Source organism: Agrilus planipennis, unplaced genomic scaffold (assembly GCF_000699045.2).
Source record: "Agrilus planipennis isolate EAB-ADULT unplaced genomic scaffold, Apla_2.0 scaffold12, whole genome shotgun sequence".
Taxonomy (NCBI): Eukaryota; Metazoa; Arthropoda; class Insecta; order Coleoptera; family Buprestidae; genus Agrilus; species Agrilus planipennis.
In genome coordinates this window covers 260242-282689 of record NW_020439003.1, presented here as the reverse complement: position 1 = coordinate 282689, position 22448 = coordinate 260242, and the positions used below count along the sequence as shown (strand labels likewise).

The window sequence follows — 22448 nt, the reverse complement described above, 5'->3', positions numbered from 1 at the left end:
TATTAAATAAATAAGATAGTAACGCAGCAAAAATTAAATAAGAAGAAAATTTAAAATGACGTGATGTGATACTGGCTATTATAAAATTTAAGTGTAACTGACAAATTCGTAATTATACGGCTCCCTTTTAAAAACTGTACAATAATTAATTATCTAATGCAAGTTTAATTTATTTTAGGCAGAAGCCGAAGGTAAATAAAATACAATAATTTTAATTATTATAAATTAATACTAAGAGCTGTGAACACGTAATACTAGGTACATTGGTTTAGACACAAACACTTTTATAAAAACCCACTGGCACATTGCATCGGTTTATTAGGTAGGCACTTATAACATATAACAGTTATACAGAGGTACGTTTTATGTAAATTAATATCTATATCCATTGATATCAAAACCATTTTTCAACATAACTTTGTCGATCCAATCCCTAAAAATGCTTAATCTTACATAAACACCAGGCATATTGAATTCTCCGCATCCAATGCCCCAGGAGACAATTCCAACTTGATGGTACCGTCCTCTTTCACCGGAAATAGGACAAATCAGAGGATTCCCTCCATCGCCATTGCAAGTATCTTTTTCAGCTTCGCCTCCAGCACAAACAAAAGTTTTGTGTAGTTGGAAAAACGTACCCAGCCTAGTAGCCCTCAGTGTATTTTCACAATTCTTTTTCGAAATAACGGGCAATTTTATTAATCTTGGCACCGGATCAACCTTGCTGTCATCCGTGTTATTCCACGAACTTGTAATGCACTGATTATGCTCTATTGAAAACCGCGGAGGTGGGATACATATCAAAGAAACTTCTTCCGAAATTTTGAGTGGATTTTTTAGTACTAAGAGAGCTACGTCGTTTTGCAGAGTATTTATGTTGAATTTTGGATGGCGTATTATCTTGGTAACCACTGTAGCTTGTTTACCTATAAAATAAAATAATAAATTAAATTAAGTATAATTTTGTCGACTTAAAAAAGACCAACCAATTTTAACTTCGTATCTTGCAGTAACATCATCTGTACAATGCGCTGCAGTTATAGCAACTTGTGAGTGAATTAAAGAAGCCCCGCATTTGTGTTGAAATGGCTTTGTACTGTCCTTTTGTATACGTAAAATAACAGACCATGGAAAAACACCCGGTACATGATAGCCGCATCCTCTTGGCTTTTCTTCTTTTTCAGGAGGATCATTATCAATTGTAAGAGTTGTATTACAGCAAACGTCAAAGTAACCAGTACAGTGAGCGTTTCGAAACAATCTAAAACAATTTTTTATTTAATATAATTTTAGAACTTATTATTATATTATTAATATTAACAAACCTGGTATCAAACAATCCAGCACCATTCGTTATCACACCACCTGTCTCTTCAGAGCATTGATAATAAGGAACACAAGTGCAATTTGATTTATAATCAATTACAGAAGTTAGAACGAGAAAAGGGAATAAGTATAAAAATATACATACTCTAAAAATCTGAAAATAAACAAATTATATAAACAAAAAACACTTTTTAAATTTGAAATAAACTTACCATGGTAGAAATAAGTATAATATATGAAATAATAATGCAATTAAGAGAAAAACACACTAACACAAAAACGGTTCACGAATGACGTCAAAACCACCCTTCCGGTTATTTATACTTTTCGGAAGTATTACCACCTCTCTTTCGGTAGGTATTTGATTATCAAGACGAAATGGGAATTTTTGGATTTCCAGCAATTAATGTTTATGGGTATTTCTACCCTCGTGGGAGTAAATACGATACCCTCACGGCAAATAATAACTTTTACTAAGAATACAAATAATTCCAAAGATTGTCTTATTATAGAAAAATGCATTAAAACAAGAAGTTACGATTAATGAAAATGTAATTTTACATTTTTTTAAAAATTGTAATTCTCTGAAAACTACATAAATCTTTGCAAAGGTAAAAATTATCTATGTGAATTAACAGTAAGAAACACGTAAAAAAATACGAAAAAAGGGACAATTTTATTGAAAAAAAGACCTATTTACGGACATGAATGTGTGTTTGTGATAAACAACACGTTTTAGATACATTAGAATATTAATTTTACACACAAATATATACATTTTACATAATACGTAAATATTAATAATTTTGTATTATAATTCTGCAATAATTACAGTATGATCAAAATAAACAAATAATAGCACACAAAGGAGTTTGACAGTAATAATTAACGATTGTTTATTTGAATTGTTTTTTATTACTATTGTTCTGAAAAAAGCTTTAAAAATTCTATTCTGCTAAGTACGCTCCTGTAATTTTCAATTCCTGATTCCAGATAACATAATTGTACCCAATATTAACGCGCATTCATTATGAAATTAAGAAAAGTTTACGGAAACAAGCTCATTAACAACATCCCAAAATATTGGAATGTGATCTGTATAATTAAAATTTGAATATCTTGAAAAATATGTTTGTACTACTGAAAGGTGAAACCTTTGATCTACATATGTAGCTGCATGTATGCCAGTATTTATAAAAATTCATAAACACAGCTCAATCTTTTCCAAAAATGCTTAAATTAAATTATTATTTATAGATAATACAACAAAAACGTTTTTATTACAACTTTTTTATCTGGTTCATTAATGCTTTAACAAAAAACTTTTCCTTTTGTGTAACATTGTAATTCCCAAAATTATTATTATTATTGACAATAATGGAGTTATAAAAGCAACATTAATAATACTTATATAAGAAAAAATATATATATCTAAACGTAATTGAATTTTGACTAAATCAGTTGGTGAAGGATTTTTAATAAGTAGGTAATAAAACAAAAAAACATACAGTATAATAATTATACTTATACACATTGTTTAAATATAATAAATTTATCAAACGGCAGTGCGTTTGAATACCACATAAATAATTTATTATTGAAATCGCTGAATAATATTATCAGGTAAATTCAGATCCACCCCTTCATAAAGATAGGTAATTATCTAAACATAACAACCTGTCTTGGTCAAACCACCTCATCATGTTTGCTCTAAGAATAGATGGTTTTTCCAAAACATTCAATTGGTTAGGTAAAGATCTATTAATCTCAATATAATCATTATTGCAACAACTGGCTTAGAAGGTAGAGCAAACTGAGTGAAATAAATTCAATAAAAATTTATAAAATCTGCAGAAAATTCATAAAGAAAGACTTTTTTCTGTTATAGATGTTTTCGAAAGTTATACTGTTATCACTTTTCTTTATTCTTGATGTCCTTGCTCAAGAACCTTTATACTTAGCGGAAAATATTATTGACGAACTTAGTTCTTTACCATCGACTGAAAATTCACAAGCTTGCTTATGTGTTCCGTACTGGCAGTGCAAAGATGATTTCAGTGGTTTATTGGATGATGAAGCCGATTTAATAGACGTAAGGTAAGAACAAAACCACTTTTTACTCAAATTAACACATTTGGATTGTAAAGTTAATCTACAAAGCACATATTACGACATTTTCTTTTTAGATTTTTGAAAGAAAGTCCCGAAAATGGAACATCTTGTTCAGGTGATTTCGACGTTTGTTGTAAGCTGGAATGCGGACGTAGCAATCGCGACCTTAGATTTCGCTCTATACGCAAACAAAATAAACGTCTAGATTTTCGAATTTTGGGCGACAACAACGATGCTGAATTTGGAGAATTCCCATGGATGCTGGGAATCCTGGAGCAGAGGGTTTACCGGTGTGGAGCATCCTTAATTCATCCCCAAGTGGCATTGACCGCAGCCCATTGTGTTTCCCCCAACAAAAAGTACAAAATTCGCGCTGGAGAATGGAATTGGGAAAGTCAATCTGAACCCTTACCACATCAAGACCGGTGGAGCGCAAAGGTAAGCAATACTTTTTCCCCATCTTGAGAATAAATTTAAAAACCAATAGAATATTTAGTCAACTTTCTTTAAAAGGAGGAGACACTGTTCGTTCTTTAACTGCCTATTTAAAATTAACATGTAGCAAACACAAATTTACCTAGATTTTCCTTATTTTCTTATATCACCTTATATTACCGATATATTTAATTGTAATTTATCTCTAACATTACTGTGTCCGTCGTGTATAATACTTATTGTTTTATCTTCACCTTTACTTAAGTAAAGTACTTGTTACATTTTAAAACTAGTTTAACATCTGTCCTATTTGAGCCCTGATGCTGCCTCATATTTGAGTGCGAAACGTAATTTATTGATTTCACATAAATAAAAAACTTCACACAACTGCTTTTGGGGAAAAAATGAGAACAAAACTGCATTTCAAATTTGATTATTATAAAGCAAATATGCATGTACCGCTAATTTCCAAAGTAATAAACAATTAATTTATTCTAAAATAGAGTTTGACGACATAAGATTCTGATGTACTCTTTTATTTTACAGATCATAGTTCATCCACAATACAACAACAGATCATTGAAAAATGATATCGCCTTAATAATCACCGATACACCTTTTAAAATTGGACAAAACGTGGGCATAATATGTTTACCCCAGTCAGTTACCAATTACGATCCAGAAAACTGCATAGCCTCTGGATGGGGTAAAAATTCTGTTCAGAAAGGGTCTTATCAATCGACTTTAAAAAAAGTTCAGTTGCCAATAGTCAATTCTATTGAATGTACCGAAAAATTACGAAATGCCCGACTGGGCCCTTACTTTAATCTTCACAAAAGTTTTATATGTGCTGGGGGCTATGCTAACAAGGACACTTGCAAGGGGGATGGGGGTGGTCCCCTAATTTGTGCAACAAAAGGTGCTACCGACAGATACCAACAAGTGGGAATCGTTTCGTGGGGTTTAACATGCGGACTCAAAAATACTCCAGGAGTTTATACGAATGTTGGCCTTTTTGTTGAATGGATTGATTCTCAGATGGGCAGAAACAATTTTGATAGCACGGTTTATAAACTGTAAAATGCATACTTGAATAATTCAGAGATATCGTATACCTATATGCTTTATTTTTGAGTTGAGTATGTGATTTTAAGAAATGTAAATATCGATTAATTTAAAAAGTTTGTCTGTGATTTGTTTACATTAAATAATAAAATGTAAAATCTTTTCAACAGCATTTAGAAATATTAAAACGTAAGTGTAACTATTTTTTTAATATAATAAAGACTTATAAAAATAAGTTATTTAATTTAATTGTAGTATTTGTTTTTTTATTAAACCTAACATAATGATAAAACCAACACTATATTTGTTTGTTAAATAAAGACTAGATTATCTCATAGTACAATAAAAATGAATGAACATGCGTATTACGTATTATTAATGAATGAATTAGGAAGCCATATTGAATCTCTTTCATAAAAAGCTCCATGCCCTTGATATCGAAATTTTGACAGGTATGTACTGACGAAAATAACCTCACTTTATTTTATATACTTTTACATCGATAAACAAACAACACGTTTTAGATACATTAGAATATTAATTTTACACACAAATATATACATTTTACATAATACGTAAATATTAATAATTTTGTATTATAATTCTGCAATAATTACAGTATGATCAAAATAAACAAATAATAGCACACAAAGGAGTTTGACAGTAATAATTAACGATTGTTTATTTGAATTGTTTTTTATTACTATTGTTCTGAAAAAAGCTTTAAAAATTCTATTCTGCTAAGTACGCTCCTGTAATTTTCAATTCCTGATTCCAGATAACATAATTGTACCCAATATTAACGCGCATTCATTATGAAATTAAGAAAAGTTTACGGAAACAAGCTCATTAACAACATCCCAAAATATTGGAATGTGATCTGTATAATTAAAATTTGAATATCTTGAAAAATATGTTTGTACTACTGAAAGGTGAAACCTTTGATCTACATATGTAGCTGCATGTATGCCAGTATTTATAAAAATTCATAAACACAGCTCAATCTTTTCCAAAAATGCTTAAATTNGGAAGCCATATTGAATCTCTTTCATAAAAAGCTCCATGCCCTTGATATCGAAATTTTGACAGGTATGTACTGACGAAAATAACCTCACTTTATTTTATATACTTTTACATCGATAAACAATAAGCTATGGATGAAATAATTTCTTATTTTCAATAATTATTCTACAATTTTATTACATACCTATTAAATTATAAGTACCTCCTTTACCTGATGTTTAAGTGTAGAATAAGCGTAACTAAATAAGTAATGGTTTCAGGTTTTAATTTAGTGTTAGGAAATAATTGTCTCAAGCTTTTGAAAAATAATTTAAAAATCAATAAGCGTAAACATTTAAGAATGGCATCGAGTGGTGATAAGTGTACTATTGCAGTTTGTCAAATGACTGCAACAAATAATAAAGAAGAAAATTACGACATTATAGATAAGTTGGTAACAGAAGCTGCAGCTAAAAATGCTAAAGTATTTCATAATGTAAGTAATATTCCTAGATGCTGTATAATTTAATAATTTCAGATGGTATTTTTACCCGAAGCTTGTGATTACATTGGTACAAATAAAAATGAAACCAAATCCTTAGCTGAAGGTATTGATGGACCAGTTATGACTAAATACAAATCTTTAGCAAAAAGGAATGATATGTGGTTATCTGTGGGGGGTTTTCATTTAAAGGGTTCTGCTGAAGAGGTAATAGTGATTTGCTGTTCAGTTTTTGTCGCAAATATGCTGTTATTTCTTAGGATAAATTATACAATGCTCACATTATTATTGACAATAATGGAGTTATAAAAGCAATTTACAAAAAACTGCATTTATTTGATGTGGATATTCCAGAAAAAAATATACAATTAAAGGAGTCAAATGATGTTTTCAGTGGTGATCAAATTTTACCACCAATTGATTCTCCTGTAGGACCTTTAGGTTTATTGATTGTAACCTTTTTGTTGTTGAATTAGAAATATTTAAAAAAATATTTTGGCATATATTCCTTATGTTTTACATATATTAGTGTTATGATCTAAGATTTCCTGAAGTGAGTATTCTTTTACGTAAAAAGGGTACAAATGTTTTAACTTTCCCATCAGCTTTTACCAGTGGAACTGGACAAGCTCATTGGGAAGTTTTATTGAGAGCCAGAGCAATTGAAAATCAATGCTATGTTATAGCTGCAGCTCAATATGGAAAACACAATTCAAAAAGAACATCTCATGGACAAGCTATGGTAAAAACTGTTGAAAAAATAATTACTACATATAGCACTTTTAACCCAAATCCCTTTTTGAAAAACAAATTATACTTTTACATTAACCAATTTTAGATTGTCGATCCTTGGGGCCAAATTCTTGCAGAATGTATCAAATATTCTGAGAATACTCCTACAAATGCAAGTATAGCTATTGCAACATTAGACAACACTAAACTTAATAAAATTCGACAAGATATTCCTGTATTTCAAAATAGGAGAGATGATATGTACCAACTAGTAGATACAAGCAAGCAAGAAGTACCTTCAATAGATGCAATACCATTTTATATGTTTAATTCCCATAAAATTCCATCATCCACAGTTTTTTACCGTTCAAAGCATTGCTTTGCTTTTACAAACATTCGTTGTGTTGTAGCAGGACGTATCCTTTGTAATAAATCATTTCCAATTGAATGGAAAAAGCATTTACTTAATGTAATTACCATTACAGCAGAAAACAAACACATTTTTTTAAAAACATTACAATTAGATTTAATTAAAATTATTTTCGCCCTTTGAAGAGTTCAAAGTGTAATGTGATGTGACTAATTACTTTCTATAGTGTGTCACTTTTCTTCAATGATACTACTTTACTTTAATACATTTGTTATATTTCCTTAGTATAGCAGATGTACTTGTTGCATCATTGAGATCGGCTAAAAGACTACCTGACTTAGCACCAGAAGAAATTTGCGACCTTTTCCTAACAGTTGTAAAAGTTCAGAAGGTATTAGAAATTGTTTATAAAGCATCATCATCAACTATTTGTGTTCAAGATGGGCCAGCTGCTGGGCAAACTATACCAGTAAGCTTTTTCTTATCTTTAGTATTTTATAAAACGTAAAAGAATAAGAAGTATTCGTTTTTATCACTTGTATGTATGTAATAACAAATTCAACTGTCCCTTTTAACTTGTAGCAAGTGCATTGCCATGTTATGCCAAGAAGCAATGGCGATTTTAACCAAAATGATGAAGTTTATGAAAGATTGGCTGCACATGATAAACCTGGTTATGAACAACCAATTAGAAAACTTGAAGAGCAAATTGCTGAAGCCACACTCCTCAGAAAATATTTCTGAAGTAGTATCATCTCAAAACCAGTACATTTGAAGAAACTAGTATAATCTATTTATTATAATTAAAATAAATTTTATTTTTATTATCACCATGTAAATGTAAAAGTATCAGACACTAAAAAAATTATATTTAACTCTTTGTGTGTTTATACGGGATCGTTTACAGCAGGGAACATAAGAGTAACTACATTAATTTTCAAATTTGGAATTTTAATGATATTTTCAATAATTCGGTGATGATAACTAATTTTAAATTCAAATATTTTGAAGAAGCAAGAATCTTCTTTTATTTTTTAATGTCTGGATGTCTTGAAAATATTCTGACGTTTAAAAAGGAGGTTATGGCCTATGTTTACATGTTGTTTTAAGGTTCGTAATTAACTGGTCAAGTTCATTACTACTCAAATTTTTGAATAGGTATTTAATTAATAATTTCTTTGATAAATATTATAATTTGATATCTATAAAACAATTTAAAATCAATTTATGTAAATATCAGTTCGTACTACTTGTCTAATTGTCCAAATTTACTTTATCACAGTCGAAAATTTTTAAAAAAGTATTTCATTTGAATAGTGTGTACTTCGCTTTCCGGTGGATATGAACAACCGCCGAATAACTACCCGCAGTATATGTTGATGTTTTAAGGTGGAAGTGTGTGTTTTCTCGTTTTGTGCATATTTCATGGAGGTTCTCCTATGAAGAAAACAATTTCGCCCATAAAGGCAATGGTAAGTGTTAAAATTAACCTTATTGATAATTTGTAACAGAGATATTAAATGGCATACTACTTTTTATTTCGTATAATAAACTCTGTTTCTTCGATAAGATCTTAACCTTATCAAAATATTAAAGATTATGTATTACTTTATTTTAATGTAACGAATTAATGGAATGCCATCTAAAATCATATGAGATATTTGTCAAATTTCTATTCAACTGGTCCAAAGGGGGTCCATTTACCATTTTCAGGAAGGGACTCAACCGACTTCGTATTCTTGTTTAACATATACTAAAAACTATTTAAATATTTATTCATTTCCTTTACTCTGACTATTCAGTGGAAGTTGAATTTTCTCCATTATTGCCGTTAATATCTAAATAATCATAAACCAAGAACTTAAACTGATATCATAATCATAAATTATACCAAACCCAAAACAACAGTAACAAAAAATACGTCCTCAGCGTAATGTCCTCAAATATTATTCTGATTTTCCTTTTTTACTTAAATGAGTGGTAAATGAGAAGTCAAACGAAGTTAAATGTACTACAAAGACAGCAATTATTTATTAATAAACCTTACAAATACGAAAATTAACTTACAACAGAAATTTTGTTATTAAATAAAATTTAATATGCACTATCGTGCCATACTAAAGTGTGATTTTATAATTCTACCAACTAATTGCAAAGCTGCAAACGTCTTATTCGGTCGCAATCTTTGTCTCAATAAATAAAGACTAACTACCCTAAAGAAAATAAAGAAAAATAAAAGGACAAGTATGTCCACCCAGAACATGGCGTTTTCCATTCCCATAATCGCCATGAACGGTTTCGCGTCTCTGTACTGGCAAAAAATTTCCTCTTCAGGACAAGGAAGTTTTTCTCGGTTATAGCCGTAAACAGCAAGAATTAGACCTTCCAAAGCGTAACGTAAATAGCTAAAGTACATAGCTAGTCTTATTAGAAATGGTATATTTGTACCCTGTCCTAAGCCATACACAGAAAGAAGTATTAAAGGTGCAGATATACAAGGTCCTACGAACATTCCGTTCTAAAACGAAAAAAAAGCACGGTCAACTTGAAGTTGTTATTTGCTTTCTTAAATATTAGAAATGAGGGTAACAGAATAATATCATAAGTAAACAATTAAAATGCATGTCCAGTAAAACATCCCCTGTAGGAACTTATTGATACTCACTATCACATTTAAGGTGGATGATATGAGAAGCCCTAAGCTTTCCGAAATAAATCCTGTTAGAGTACAGACAGTCAAAAACATGAGAATTCGGAAAAACTCCAATGGTTGGGCAGTAAGGGGATATACTATAAGCACGTATAGGAATCCAAAGATCAATTGAAGGGAAAGGGTTGAAACTGTTAAGGCCAAAAAGTACGCAGTTAGTCCGTACCATCTGTTAAAATATTCTCGTTTGAGTAACTGTAATTGCGTGGGGACTGCAAAAAGAAATTATTAAATTGTCGTGAATATCTACTAAACGACGAATTTATTACATTTTAACAAAACCGGCATCATAGGTATATACAAAAAGAATATGATGCATGTGAAACAAAAACCAAAGTTGAATATCGTTTTCGAACCATCGTTTCCCATTTGTAAATAAAAATTTCCTACTAAAAGTCCTATGACTATGTATAATACTGTTTTCAGGATGAGCATGTCCTAAAACATAAAATTAACACGAAATTAATTTACTAAATTACAATTAGTAATTAAAGATGTTTAGTATAATAATGGGTAGAAATTGGNTTATATTTTAATTAAAGCTGCACTATTAATTATACTACTTTAAATAACAGCTCATAAAAAATAATAAATTTAAAACAGTTACGTCGCACATTTTCAATGAATTTGATAAAATCTTAATGATGCAACCTAATATGGCAAGAAATAATTAATTATTGTAAAACATAAACGAACTATATAACTACAGTAACAGATACTGTTCAACATCAGAGGAGGGCGAACGGTTTAAAAGTTGGGCGACAGTCAAAATGAAAAGCCAATTTCTATTCTATTAGCCGATATGCAAATTTTCAACGGGAGGTTCCGCCCTTGTAATCGTTAGAAAACGACGTCTTTTGTTATAAAGTCTAATTGACGACTAGGCACTTGTAACTAGTAACCAATACATGAATCTGCAATTTGTCTACAACCATTGAGGCCAAGGTGTGACGACGTCTCCTTGTACTTGATCGAAAAAGTTTTATCAATTGAATTTTATTAAACCTGATGCTCAAAGTTCAAACAAATAAAACAAATAAATAAATTTACCTAATAAATGTAAAGGACAATAATGATGTTTTAAGGTAATTGTATTATAACATGTTAAATCTTCATTAGAATTATACATGGATACACTATTTGTACGTAAAATGGTAAGTGCCAATATTTTATAATATTGTACCTACATATCTGAGGTACAATAAAAAACGAGTTTTTCAAGAAAAATCAAGCTCTTATTGTAGAAATTATTAATTACAGCGATTATAGAGGTTTCCCATGAAATCTATAGTCATTTTATTTTCTTCATGTAGGTAATTAGCCAATTATAAAATGTAATAATGTTGCAGTTTTCATATTAGCGATTTATATGTATATTTTTCTTTCAGGTCAACTTCTAATCTGCACATGACCTTCATCCAAAGGGTAAGTACATAACTATCAAAAGTGCAATTTTATTTTAATTTGCAATTATCACTGCCTGTTGTTGCTGTTAAACAGTATCTAATTATCATTTAATTGATTTAAACTGAAATTAAAAGCACTTTACAATGTATATTCAACGTTTATTACCTTAAGTTATAAAAAGTATTTCGGTTTGTTGATAATTGATTGGTTATTACATTATTTATTAATTAATCGTAATCTAACGTAACAGTAAAAATTTTCTGAAATGAAAATACATAATGTCCTATAAGAATAAACCGAAAAATAAAAATTTCCTACTAAAAGTCCTATGACTATGTATAATACTGTTTTCAGGATGAGCATGTCCTAAAACATAAAATTAACACGAAATTAATTTACTAAATTACAATTAGTAATTAAAGATGTTTAGTATAATAATGGGTAGAAATTGGTCTTTATATAATAAGTACTGTAGGTAATTCGTTTGGAATATTTGCTTCCACCTACCGAGTCTCTCCAAGTTTGAATCCAAAACCTGTAGAGCAGGATTTTAAATTGCAACCAAGGTGAGCATTCGTGTTGCCTTTTTGGTTTTGTAGTCGGTGCATATATGCAATTACTGTTTCCTATTTCTTCATTTTCATATTCAGGAAGTTCGTCACACGTAGTAGTCTTGCAATAACTGACCGACCTTCCATTTTCAATGAGATTTATCATTTTATCGGAGAAATTTCCGTATTCTCCACTGCATACTTCAATAACTAAAATAAACATAATATGAATGATTTATGAAATAATTTAATAATGCATATAAACAGGTCGATTTTCATTATTTCAATGAGTATTTTGGAAAAACTATTTCATATTTTTTCCAANAGTTCGTCACACGTAGTAGTCTTGCAATAACTGACCGACCTTCCATTTTCAATGAGATTTATCATTTTATCGGAGAAATTTCCGTATTCTCCACTGCATACTTCAATAACTAAAATAAACATAATATGAATGATTTATGAAATAATTTAATAATGCATATAAACAGGTCGATTTTCATTATTTCAATGAGTATTTTGGAAAAACTATTTCATATTTTTTCCAATGTTTGATCTAAACATACACATATATAATATTATAATAAATATCTGCTGAAGCAAACATTGCAAAAGTATTCGTCATTAAAATATCAGGAAAGCAGCAGGCTTTTGTATTACACGTAAAAAGTGTATTGAATAATAAGTTTTTTATGTTTCTCTAATTATTTCGCTGTCCTTGAACTAGTATGTTGAAATACTGATCTGTATTTGATTTCCACTTTTTTTTTGATTTCCAAACAAAGAAGAATGACGAACAGTATTAGTCATATAAATGTTATCCCGAACAGATGAATCACGAAAATAATTACTATCTTTTTACGTATCGATTTTGTTTATTTTAAATATGTCAGACGAAAACAGTGAAATTGAAATGAGTTGATCATTAGCAAATTGTCTTATATTACTTATGTTAGGTCTAGATGCCAAATTTGCATGGATGCTGAAATAAATTGGCAGATAAGAGATCTGTTCAGTGCAAAATGTTTTGTAGGTGGTTATTGTAGATGTCGAATTATCAAGACGTCTGAAAAGAAACGATTTCGGTAAATGTCTAGATGACGGCCCCACCCTTTGGGGGTGGGTGGGATCGAAAGAGAAGGTCTCCCCCACCACTATACCATAAAAAGTTCGTGGCGATCTCACCCCCATAAAAAGTTGATTTTGACAATTTGCTCAATTATTTATGAATCAATGCCGAAATAATCGCCTAATCTTCGTATTTGCCATCTGCCGATTTTATCCTGAACAGGTAGCGATCTCCTAATTTATTTCGGCATCAGAGCCTAACATCTACATATAGGTACAGGTGACCACTTAATAAATAATATAAAAATTATCAACTAAAATGATGAAATAACTTACTAAAGTCTGCTGGATTATAATGCGTGGGGCAAGATAAGCCTATATTATCCAAGAAAGGAAGGATATTTGTTCCTGTACCTTGATAGGCACATAATCCATCTGAAACTATATACACGTGATCAAACATGGCAAAAAGTCGGGCACTCGGTGTGTGAAGGGAACATATCACAGTTCTTCCTCCCTCTGCTAAATATTTCAATAATGTTATACATTGTGAACTGGAAAGATCATCCAAACCCCTAGAAAAAAATACAATTTGGTGAAGAAAAAGAAATATTAACAATTTTAATTAAAAAACTGTGTATTTTAGATATTATGGTAAAGGTCTAGATGATGTACCCCACCCCCTTCGGGGGTTGGGATGGGGGGATCGAAAGAGAAAGCCTTTCCCCACCAATGTACCATAAAAAGTTCGTGGCGGTCTCATCCCCATAAAAAGTTATGGGGGTTCAAAGTTAATAAATATGCCAATTTTTATACATTTCCGGACATGTAAATATTTATGTAGTCATTATTAAACAATTTTCAAAGGTAAAACTAATGAAAAATACATAAAAATATTGAGAAAGTTATATAAAACATTATTTAAATATCTTTATCAATAGGGTAGGTTAGGTTAGGTTATGTTATCGGGTTTTGTTCAAGTGACCACCCTCTTTCGATCCCCTACCTCCACCCGCTTGAAAATAATTTTTTTATTGAATTTTATTTGAATTATAGTGTATGAAAATTGTCAAAATAATCAACTTTCAACCCCCATAACTTTTTATGGGGGTGAGACCGCCACGAACTTTTTATGGTACAATGGTGGGGGAGATCTCCTCTTTCGATCCCACCTCCACCCTCGAAGGGGGTGGGGCCCATCATCTAGACATTTACCGATATTATATACTTATAACTAATATATTTTATTCATTATTAAGTCGATATTATATTTTCGCTCGAACGTTATTTTCTCAGGATTTCTGCAATTTTATTTCTATTCAATTTATAAACAAGGACTTCTGTATTAGAAGGTCGGAATAATCACATGGTCAATTAATTATAATTAGAACTGGTCACTACGTGATCGATTTCAATTCGTTTACAATGTTTTAATAAAGCATTTTATTTATTCGGAAACCTTTTTGTTAATTAATGTTTATTATTTTTTGGGATAAGAAGTTGTTAATAATGCATTACATTTTTGTTTTTATCAGTTAAAAATGGTCTTATTTACGTCATACTAAGTACTTTTCAATTTTTGTCATTAATACGTAAAAAAACTTATTATAACAATATTGCATAGGTAAACGTAAGTACATATTTCTTTTAATTTGCTTTTAAACGTTTCTAAACGTAAGTACCGTTTATAATTTATAGTTTAATGTATGATAGCATCTTTTTGTATAGTATAAAGGACTCTTTACATTATTCAGCGTAATAATTTAATGATGTGTGGATAATTTAAATCATCCATAACTACAAATTATTAGGAATTAAAAACAGCTTTTGATACCTGTAGTTAAAATTATCATCGTATTAATAGATTGTTTATGACTTTTTAAATAATACGTCTTAATCGCATAAATAATGCAATTGCATTCTCTGATTCATAATCAGATAATTTAGCACAAGAAATGTACAACACCTGTTGATATCTAGTAATTATTTTAGTTCCGAGAACGGATGATGTGCAGTTTTTACCGACAATTAGGAATGCAGTCAACTATTAAATTAATTTTACATGATCACTGTTGAATTTTTGTACCCGATTATCTAATTATTCAATTAACTGAGTCAATTATGCAATTAAAATTATCAAAGTCCTTGTTTCTCACATATGAATCAACATGATATATTTTTTAAACATAAATTAATGCGTATACTATACATGGCTGGTAATAAATAATATTACTAAAAAAAATTGTTTTGATTTAGTAAAAAAAAAGGTTAAGGCCACTTAATTAATTGCAAGAACGAAAAGAGTTACGTAACATTCGGTCGAGTCATTTTTTTGTTCAAACAAGTAGATTGAAAATTAGTAAATTCTGAAACTTTTTAACAAAGATTTATCTGATCTAATTGGTTCTGATAGATTAAAAAAAAAGTTACTAATTGGGAAGTTATTCGTGTGAACCTCGAGGACCGCACCAAGGATGCGACTCTAGACCCACTTGTTTCTATATATATGTTGTGATGTGCCTAAAGGGTATTCTGTATTCTTTAAAAGGGTTACTTCTTTTTAGAGATATCTAATTAATGATACCCAAGTCTCAGTTAATTTTCTTCTCCAAACAGAATTGTGAAAATATATCTAGAATATTAAAGAAAATTAATAGTGAATAATTCTGTTGATGTCTTTACCCAGTGCTAAATTAAAAAAAAAAAACGAGTTTTTTACTCAAATATTGTTATATTCCGAATTTTTTGTTTCGTATTTTTTGTTGTTAGTTCTTAATTTTTGAAACTGATAAAGCTGCTAAATTATTACAGAAAAACAGATCGATTTTCGAAAAATTTCTTTCAAGAATTAAATAATTGCCACCTGCAGTTTTTGTGATTCTTTTGTGCATATTTTTCGATCGTTTTAGAAAAGATGTACATCTATACATATCTTTCTAGATAATAAAATAGGTATTAATTGTGACGTCTTTCACCTTTTCGATTTTCAATTAACATTTATGAGAGTAAGAACGAGTTTAGTGAAATCCAACATTTCACTTTTCAATCCACATGCTTTAAAACAACATGCCATTGCCTATAAAATGTTTTTTTCTTATTTTCATAGAATATCTCAGGAAGAGAAAGGCTTATTCGGTTTCTCTGAGTAGAAATAGGCAGGTTAGTGCCAATGTTCATTTAGACCATACACACCTTATAATATGCAGTTATATTCTAAACATACTGAAAATTTTTACATTAAGAAAAATATGTTTTCGTCCATTTAACCAGAAAATTGATAATTTTTGAAATCCGCTATGGTTTTCCATTAATTTTTTAAATTATAGTCGAAATATATAGTGAAATCTCCCTTCAGGGGACAAAAGGAAACATTTAAGGACTTAACTTAACATCACGTAAACAATACATTTTTTACTTATTAACTAAATGTTTCAAAATTATCGTCTGATGCGCTTTACTCATGAGTCCTTCTTTCTGATGAGTCTCAACTATGTCGATTTCAAAGTTAAAACATATTTTGATTTCGGGGATTTTTTTACCGAATGGTAATTTATTTCGACTTTTTGTTTTTATATTTCGCGACATTTCTTGTAGAATTTTCGTTTTTCAATTTTGCGAATTTATTGGCTACTGATGAAGTCAACTTCTACAGAATTCTTTTTAGGGCATCCTGAACTTTTGGTAATATATTTCATTTATTTTGCCTCTATCATTTCAAGTTTCATATGATGAGTATTTACTCATTAACAGTTTCTTTAGCGATTCTTCGCGGAGTTCAATAGCCGGACGCCAGCGACCATTCAAAGGTTCAAGGTTTATTTACTATACGAATAATATAGTATTACATAACTAATGAAAGTCGTTCACTATACATACTTGTATGTTTTTATATCATTTAACCTAGTAACCCACTATAAATATGGACAATGGACATTATTGTGTTAACAGTTCTTACAAATATTAAATACTGTACTTTTGTCTACACGGCTTTGCTCGTATATACCATTTTTTTTGTATATTAGTATACATATAATTTCCTAACTGTATATTTGTTCCTCAATATTATCGGTTAGAATATTCTTCACTAATAATGCATAATTTATTAGTAAGGTACGAAATTATTGATTTTGAGGTTTCAATCGTCAGTTCTAATCTCCTTACGGATCAAGCTGGAGCTTTAAAAATATGTATTTATTCTACGTGTACATTTTTTACAAGAGCAGAGATGTCAAGTCACAATTCGAAAATTACCTAGATATTCCAAAAATATTTTCAATTTATTTATAATTAACTGTAGACTTTCATGACCGTTGTTTACTGTCAAGTAAAATCAGATTACTCTTCATTATTTAGGAGTTTCTATCAAAATAAATCTACCATAATACGTATATTATTGAAAAATATTTTTATTAAATTTGGAAGGAATGACACGTTTTATATCCGTTTTAAATAAAATTTACTAATTATCAAATACGGCGGCCAATATTAATCATCTTACATGCATTAAATTACATTGTATTTTTTTGCGATAAGACGTATTTTTTTAAATTCAACCAAATTAAACAAACTTTACATTAGTGTAAGATTACTTATTACATATTTATTTTGCTACTTTTAATGGAATTTTTCTGTAATTCTTAATTTGCTTCGTTAAAAACATTGCGTTAATTAATTACTTTATACATATACGTTGCCATAACCTTTTGATAATTATAGAAGCAATGTATTTTCCCACTGTCTTTATTGTTATTGACAATTTGATTGGGTAACAGTTAATTTACTAACTTGATAATTGGTAAAATTATGTACTTTTCTATACTAATACGTACTGCACCTCTTGAAATTAATCATAAATACTGTATAAAGAAAGAACAATAATTATGAAATTAGTAGGCAAAATATTTTTTTTTTTTTTTGTAAAGTTAAGGGCTGGTTGGAGAATATTAGAAGCAGAAACAGAAGCTAAGAGGAGGAAATGTAGACCTAGATTAGATTAGATTACTGTTCACAAACAGTTAAGGATGTGGTATGGTATGTTATAGATCATAGATGACCACATCAAACTAATTTTTCTATCCTTCGGGTATTTTTTTCTGGATAAAAGGTATCGTTTGTGATTAGTTTTGCCATGTGCCTCATTTTGAAATTAGATGTTGTATGACGTTGAAAGTTATCTTTTGTAAGAGAAACTATTAATATTTAGTAATTAACTCGGAATAGAAATGCCGATTTCACGATTTTTTTTATTTACGATACATAAAACTGCAATACTTGTAGAGTACGTACATTCTCATATGTCGTGATCATGTTTTCTACATTGGGCAATTTAAAATAATTGTAAAGTTTCGAAAACCTGACGGACGCTCTTTCTTGTGCTGCTCCTCATACTGACAGATATTTTAAAATTCTGCTCGGTAGGTACTCATTTCGAAATCGGTCTCTGGTTGGCATAGCATAATAGTAAGTAAACAAATAAAATCAAGAGTGTAACTTTTTGTATCACTTATTAAAGGTCATTCTTACATAAGGGGGAATTAAATTCTTCACGGATTAAACAAAGCGGTTGCAAGGCTGAAGGTAAGCCTTGTTTTATGTTAGAAATACAGAAAAAAATATACAACTATATAAGCTACTATCCGTATGTACAAAAAGTGGTAGTATGTAATCCGTGAATGATACAATTAGCATTAAGTAACTACTCATAATATGTTAATGGACCTAAAATTTTCCATTATTTCCTGACATAGGAGAGTTTCTTGCTCGAAAAGATTTTGGTTCGGAAAATTTAATTTTTTTTATGCTTACGCATGTGTTTACATATGATGGAAAAGGTGATGGGTTACTTCCTGTTCCCCTACATAATTACGTTGATAAATAATTCTTCAATTAAAGGTAAACAAGTTCTGTTTTTACATCTATACTTTTTATAAAGTCACCGTCAACGTAAATATAAATCTCATAAAAAAAGAAAACGGCGTCTTTTGTATCACAAATATTTGTTGGCATTCGACCACTATAATTTTTGGCGGCAAATTCCATTTTTTCAGGAAATTAATGCAAGATAAATTTGATCTTGTACATAAATGTATCCAAAATTGATCACAGTTTGAGATAAATACCACAAATAATGCTTAATGGGTAGTTTATAAATTATAAATTATTATTGTTATTCCTTATACTAGTATAAGATTTTGTCTATAATTTGATAACGGTCGTGTGACTGAAACTTGTTACCAGTTATTAATAAATTTTAAGTGAAACTATCCGTAATGGCCAACTTCGTTTAATTCTAAATAACAAAAACTTCTTTTATTGCAATTCAAAACTAACGGTTTAATTACACAATTAAACATTGTTTATTGCAAGATAATTGTATTCGGAAAATACAAAAAATAATACTTATTGTACACCTGCGAAGGTTGAAAGACAATAGTGGTTTTACTATTGAAATATTCTTACAAAACTTCTACACAACAACAAAAATTTTTTATTATATTAAATCTGATTGATATACCTACATAGTACTGTGAATTTGTGATCAAAATTTATGGACTTGAATCGGAAAATGTTAAAATGTTCAGAGAAAGCGATGATGGCGATTGGATTTTCCAATAATGATTATTAATAGCTAGTCACTGAAAATAGTAAAATCGTTAATAAAAATCTGGAGGAGGTTGTTTAACTAAATGTTGTGTTGTGTAACAGAGTTTACGGAAATATTAATAAGTTATTCACCTTTCGTGACCGTAAAAAATCAAATTTTATTAATCATTCTTCCTTTTCAGTTCACCAATAAGTTTTTCAATAATAAACGAAATAATTTTTCAATCGACTTTTCTCTAGTTTCTTGACATTCACATACACATATGCTTTATTTTTATAGTGTTAGTTCTGGAATCTCCTATAATTATGGGTAACGATTATTTATTAATTAATCGTAATCTAACGTAACAGTAAAAATTTTCTGAAATGAAAATACATAATGTCCTATAAGAATAAACCGAATTTCTTTCGTTTGGTATTTATTATATATTGCATCGATTTATTATCTAGTTTATGCAGTACATAGTAAAATTTTTACATATTTTTTCACTAATGATTCTACAGTGAAAAAAATTCTGAATACTGAATTGATTTTAAAGACAATTATCAAATTGAAACTATTATTATTATTTTTAGTATCTGTATCTAAATCATAATACAAAAGATTTGTTATTATAGAACTGAAACGTGGTGTTTAAAAATATTATAAAATACATAGAATAACAACAACTAAAAATTAATTTTATTCAGATGCATAATGAATAACAAATGAAATAGAATGGGTAGCTACTCATGATCGGTTTTTAAGCAAGACTATATGTACCTGCAACTACAAGCAGACGGTACTTTGTAATTCATTGTTTATTTTGAACGTGATCTAAAGAATAATGTGTATATAATCATCGTTGGTGGTATGGAAACGCGATTGGATATGCAAATACAAAGACCAGACGATTTTTTGGAATGTTATCAAAATTGTTTTTAAACTAAAATATTAAAATAAACTTAAAAATTATCTTTCACAGGGGCATCACCAGGGTTATCATTTTGAAAGAAAGTTGGTAAATGTTATTTATTTTTTAAAACGACATTCGGTAGGCGCGTGTTAAAACAATTTACAGCGTATTTGGAAAGATAGGACCAAAATTTGTTTAGTATAAATGATAAATATATATTAATTAACTCACGTCGTAGGTTCATCTAGAAAAATTACAGGCGGGTTGTTTACAAGTTCCAAAGCTATCGCTAATCGTTTTCTTTCTCCTCCGGAAAGTCGTTCTGTTGGCGTATCTTTGGACGAAGTGAGTCTCAACATGTCCAAAATTTCTGTCACCTGAAAAATAATTAAAAAATAATTACCCAAAAGATACTATAATTACTAATTTAATCAATAAACTCAGTGGCCCAAAGGACATTTAAAGGATAAAAGAGGATAAAAACAAAATATCATTAAGACTATTATTATATTACGTAAGAATAAAAAAACACCGATTAATCATTTTTGCATTTTATTTAGATGGCTCATTTTGATGTAAACATTTAAGGTTACCCTGTAACCCTTAACCCTTAACAATTAATGGGAAATATTCCCGGCTTAATCTTTCTAATGTTGCGGAGAATTGTTTATGCTGGTAGCAGATAACACCTAAAAATTGGAACAAATATTTGCAAGCCGCTTCCATAAAAGTAAAAATATATTAGACCGAATGCTTTTTTTTAGGGTTCGAACTCCAGCTTTTGCTGTTTTCGCGTTGTGAGTAATATTTTTCTTATCAAGACAATACTATGATTTTGTCTAAAATTAAATTTTTTTAAGTGTTTTTTACGTATTACGGTTAAAAATTATTGTAACTATAAATTAGAGCGACAAATATATATGGCCTCAAGAAGGACTACGTGTCTGAATGTCATGGCAATTTTTAACGTGGTTTTATAATAACTAATCCATCTCTTGACCTTACATATGAACAACTTTTAGGAGTTATTTGACAAGGCTAAAGTGGATAAAATACCCATTTGATGTGTCTAATCGCAACTTATTAGTAATTAGGTGCAGTAATAACATTTCATGCATTTCTCCAACGCATTCAAACATTATCAACTGCGTTAGTCGCAAATAATACATGATCTAGGTAGCTAATTTCAGTATGTACCTGAGGCTCCCCGAAGACATGACATCGTACCAACACGGAGAAAACTAAATTTTTAGAACAACGCAAAAATTACAATTTTCGATTATAAATGACTGAATTTGCCATAGAAATAGTAGAATTTGTTAGGTAACTTACAATAATCTCAATTTTGATGTTTTTTTAAAATTATTTCAAGTTTGTTGATTATTACAATTAAATTTGTAATATACACTAAAATACCTAGTAAATTTATTTCTGCTGGGATTTTATTTTTACAAATTCCGGTCAAAATTGTGTAATTTTTATTATTTTCGCTTACGAAGCAACGGGATAGTGGGATAAATTGTAAATATTGCTTTAATATTTGAGTAAATTTTCTTTTTTCATTTTCTCCGTGAAAATAAACAATTTGAAAAAAATGAATCAAATTTTATAAGCAAATCTTCCCCTTAACATAAGAAAACTGCTATTTTATATAATTATATTTTTATAT

General features: G+C 29.5%; 4 protein-coding genes across 12 annotated transcripts in view; 2 read left to right on the top strand and 2 right to left on the bottom strand.

Annotated features, from left to right (window-relative positions):
• The first annotated feature begins 38 nt into the window (after positions 1-38).
• On the top strand, positions 39-5113 carry LOC108733355 (phenoloxidase-activating factor 2-like). Of its 6 annotated transcripts, none has more exons than XM_025975967.1 (5): positions 1153-1237; positions 1294-1453; positions 3215-3423; positions 3513-3876; positions 4420-5113. In XM_025975967.1, the coding sequence occupies exons 3-5, from the start codon at positions 3215-3217 to the stop codon at positions 4951-4953; spliced, it is 1107 nt and encodes a 368-aa protein (XP_025831752.1). In that variant the 5' UTR covers positions 1153-1237; positions 1294-1453; the 3' UTR covers positions 4954-5113. The 6 variants fall into 6 exon arrangements, with proteins under 6 accessions (XP_025831755.1, XP_018319978.1, XP_025831752.1 ...); XM_025975968.1 differs by having other exon boundaries at positions 1166-1242; XM_025975969.1 differs by having other exon boundaries at positions 1180-1201.
• Positions 200-2671, bottom strand: LOC108733278 (phenoloxidase-activating factor 2-like). Its single transcript, XM_025975971.1, has 4 exons — positions 1539-2671; positions 1326-1480; positions 987-1261; positions 200-926 (listed from the first exon to the last, which is right to left on the bottom strand). The coding sequence occupies exons 1-4, from the start codon at positions 1539-1541 to the stop codon at positions 373-375; spliced, it is 987 nt and encodes a 328-aa protein (XP_025831756.1). The 5' UTR covers positions 1542-2671; the 3' UTR covers positions 200-372.
• Positions 5114-5375: 262 nt separating the features above from the next.
• On the top strand, positions 5376-8518 carry LOC108733295 (nitrilase and fragile histidine triad fusion protein NitFhit). 4 transcript variants are annotated; one of them, XM_018464391.2, is made up of 8 exons: positions 5376-5390; positions 6222-6424; positions 6479-6649; positions 6703-6894; positions 6972-7184; positions 7281-7590; positions 7838-8013; positions 8127-8517. In XM_018464391.2, exons 2-8 carry the CDS (start codon positions 6302-6304, stop codon positions 8286-8288), a joined length of 1347 nt encoding a protein of 448 aa, XP_018319893.1. In that variant the 5' UTR covers positions 5376-5390; positions 6222-6301; the 3' UTR covers positions 8289-8517. The 4 variants fall into 4 exon arrangements, with proteins under 4 accessions (XP_018319893.1, XP_018319892.1, XP_018319891.1 ...); XM_018464390.2 differs by lacking the exon at positions 5376-5390 and adding an exon at positions 5976-6027 and having other exon boundaries at positions 8127-8518; XM_018464392.2 differs by lacking the exon at positions 5376-5390 and adding an exon at positions 6059-6159 and having other exon boundaries at positions 8127-8516.
• A 1024-nt stretch (positions 8519-9542) lies between these two features.
• LOC108733277 (ATP-binding cassette sub-family G member 1) overlaps positions 9543-22448 on the bottom strand; it is a 30231-nt gene continuing 17325 nt past the window's right edge. The window contains exons 4-9 of the mRNA XM_018464371.2: positions 21011-21192; positions 13617-13855; positions 12169-12422; positions 10524-10692; positions 10210-10466; positions 9543-10062 (exon numbers count right to left, since the gene is read on the bottom strand). Of these exons, the coding sequence (XP_018319873.1) occupies positions 9649-10062; positions 10210-10466; positions 10524-10692; positions 12169-12422; positions 13617-13855; positions 21011-21192 (1515 nt within the window). The 3' untranslated portion in view covers positions 9543-9648. The remainder of the gene's footprint in view (positions 10063-10209; positions 10467-10523; positions 10693-12168; positions 12423-13616; positions 13856-21010; positions 21193-22448) is intronic.

Excerpts from the sequence above, each read along its gene's own strand:
- LOC108733355 (XM_025975970.1), top strand. The coding sequence starts at position 3,215 with ATGTTTTCGAAAGTTATACTGTTATCACTTTTCTTTATTCTTGATGTC. Across the intron at positions 3,424-3,512 it reads GCCGATTTAATAGACGTAAG|ATTTTTGAAAGAAAGTCCCG; the intron begins GTAAGAACAAAA and ends TTTTCTTTTTAG. Across the intron at positions 3,877-4,419 it reads AAGACCGGTGGAGCGCAAAG|ATCATAGTTCATCCACAATA; the intron begins GTAAGCAATACT and ends TTTATTTTACAG.
- LOC108733295 (XM_018464389.2), top strand. The coding sequence starts at position 6,212 with ATGGTTTCAGGTTTTAATTTAGTGTTAGGAAATAATTGTCTCAAGCTT. Across the intron at positions 6,425-6,478 it reads CTGCAGCTAAAAATGCTAAA|ATGGTATTTTTACCCGAAGC; the intron begins GTATTTCATAAT and ends TAATAATTTCAG. Across the intron at positions 8,014-8,126 it reads CTGCTGGGCAAACTATACCA|CAAGTGCATTGCCATGTTAT; the intron begins GTAAGCTTTTTC and ends TTTAACTTGTAG.
- LOC108733278 (XM_025975971.1), bottom strand. Across the intron at positions 1,262-1,325 it reads GCTGGATTGTTTGATACCAG|ATTGTTTCGAAACGCTCACT; the intron begins GTTTGTTAATAT and ends AAATTGTTTTAG. Across the intron at positions 927-986 it reads AAGATACGAAGTTAAAATTG|GTAAACAAGCTACAGTGGTT; the intron begins GTTGGTCTTTTT and ends TTTATTTTATAG.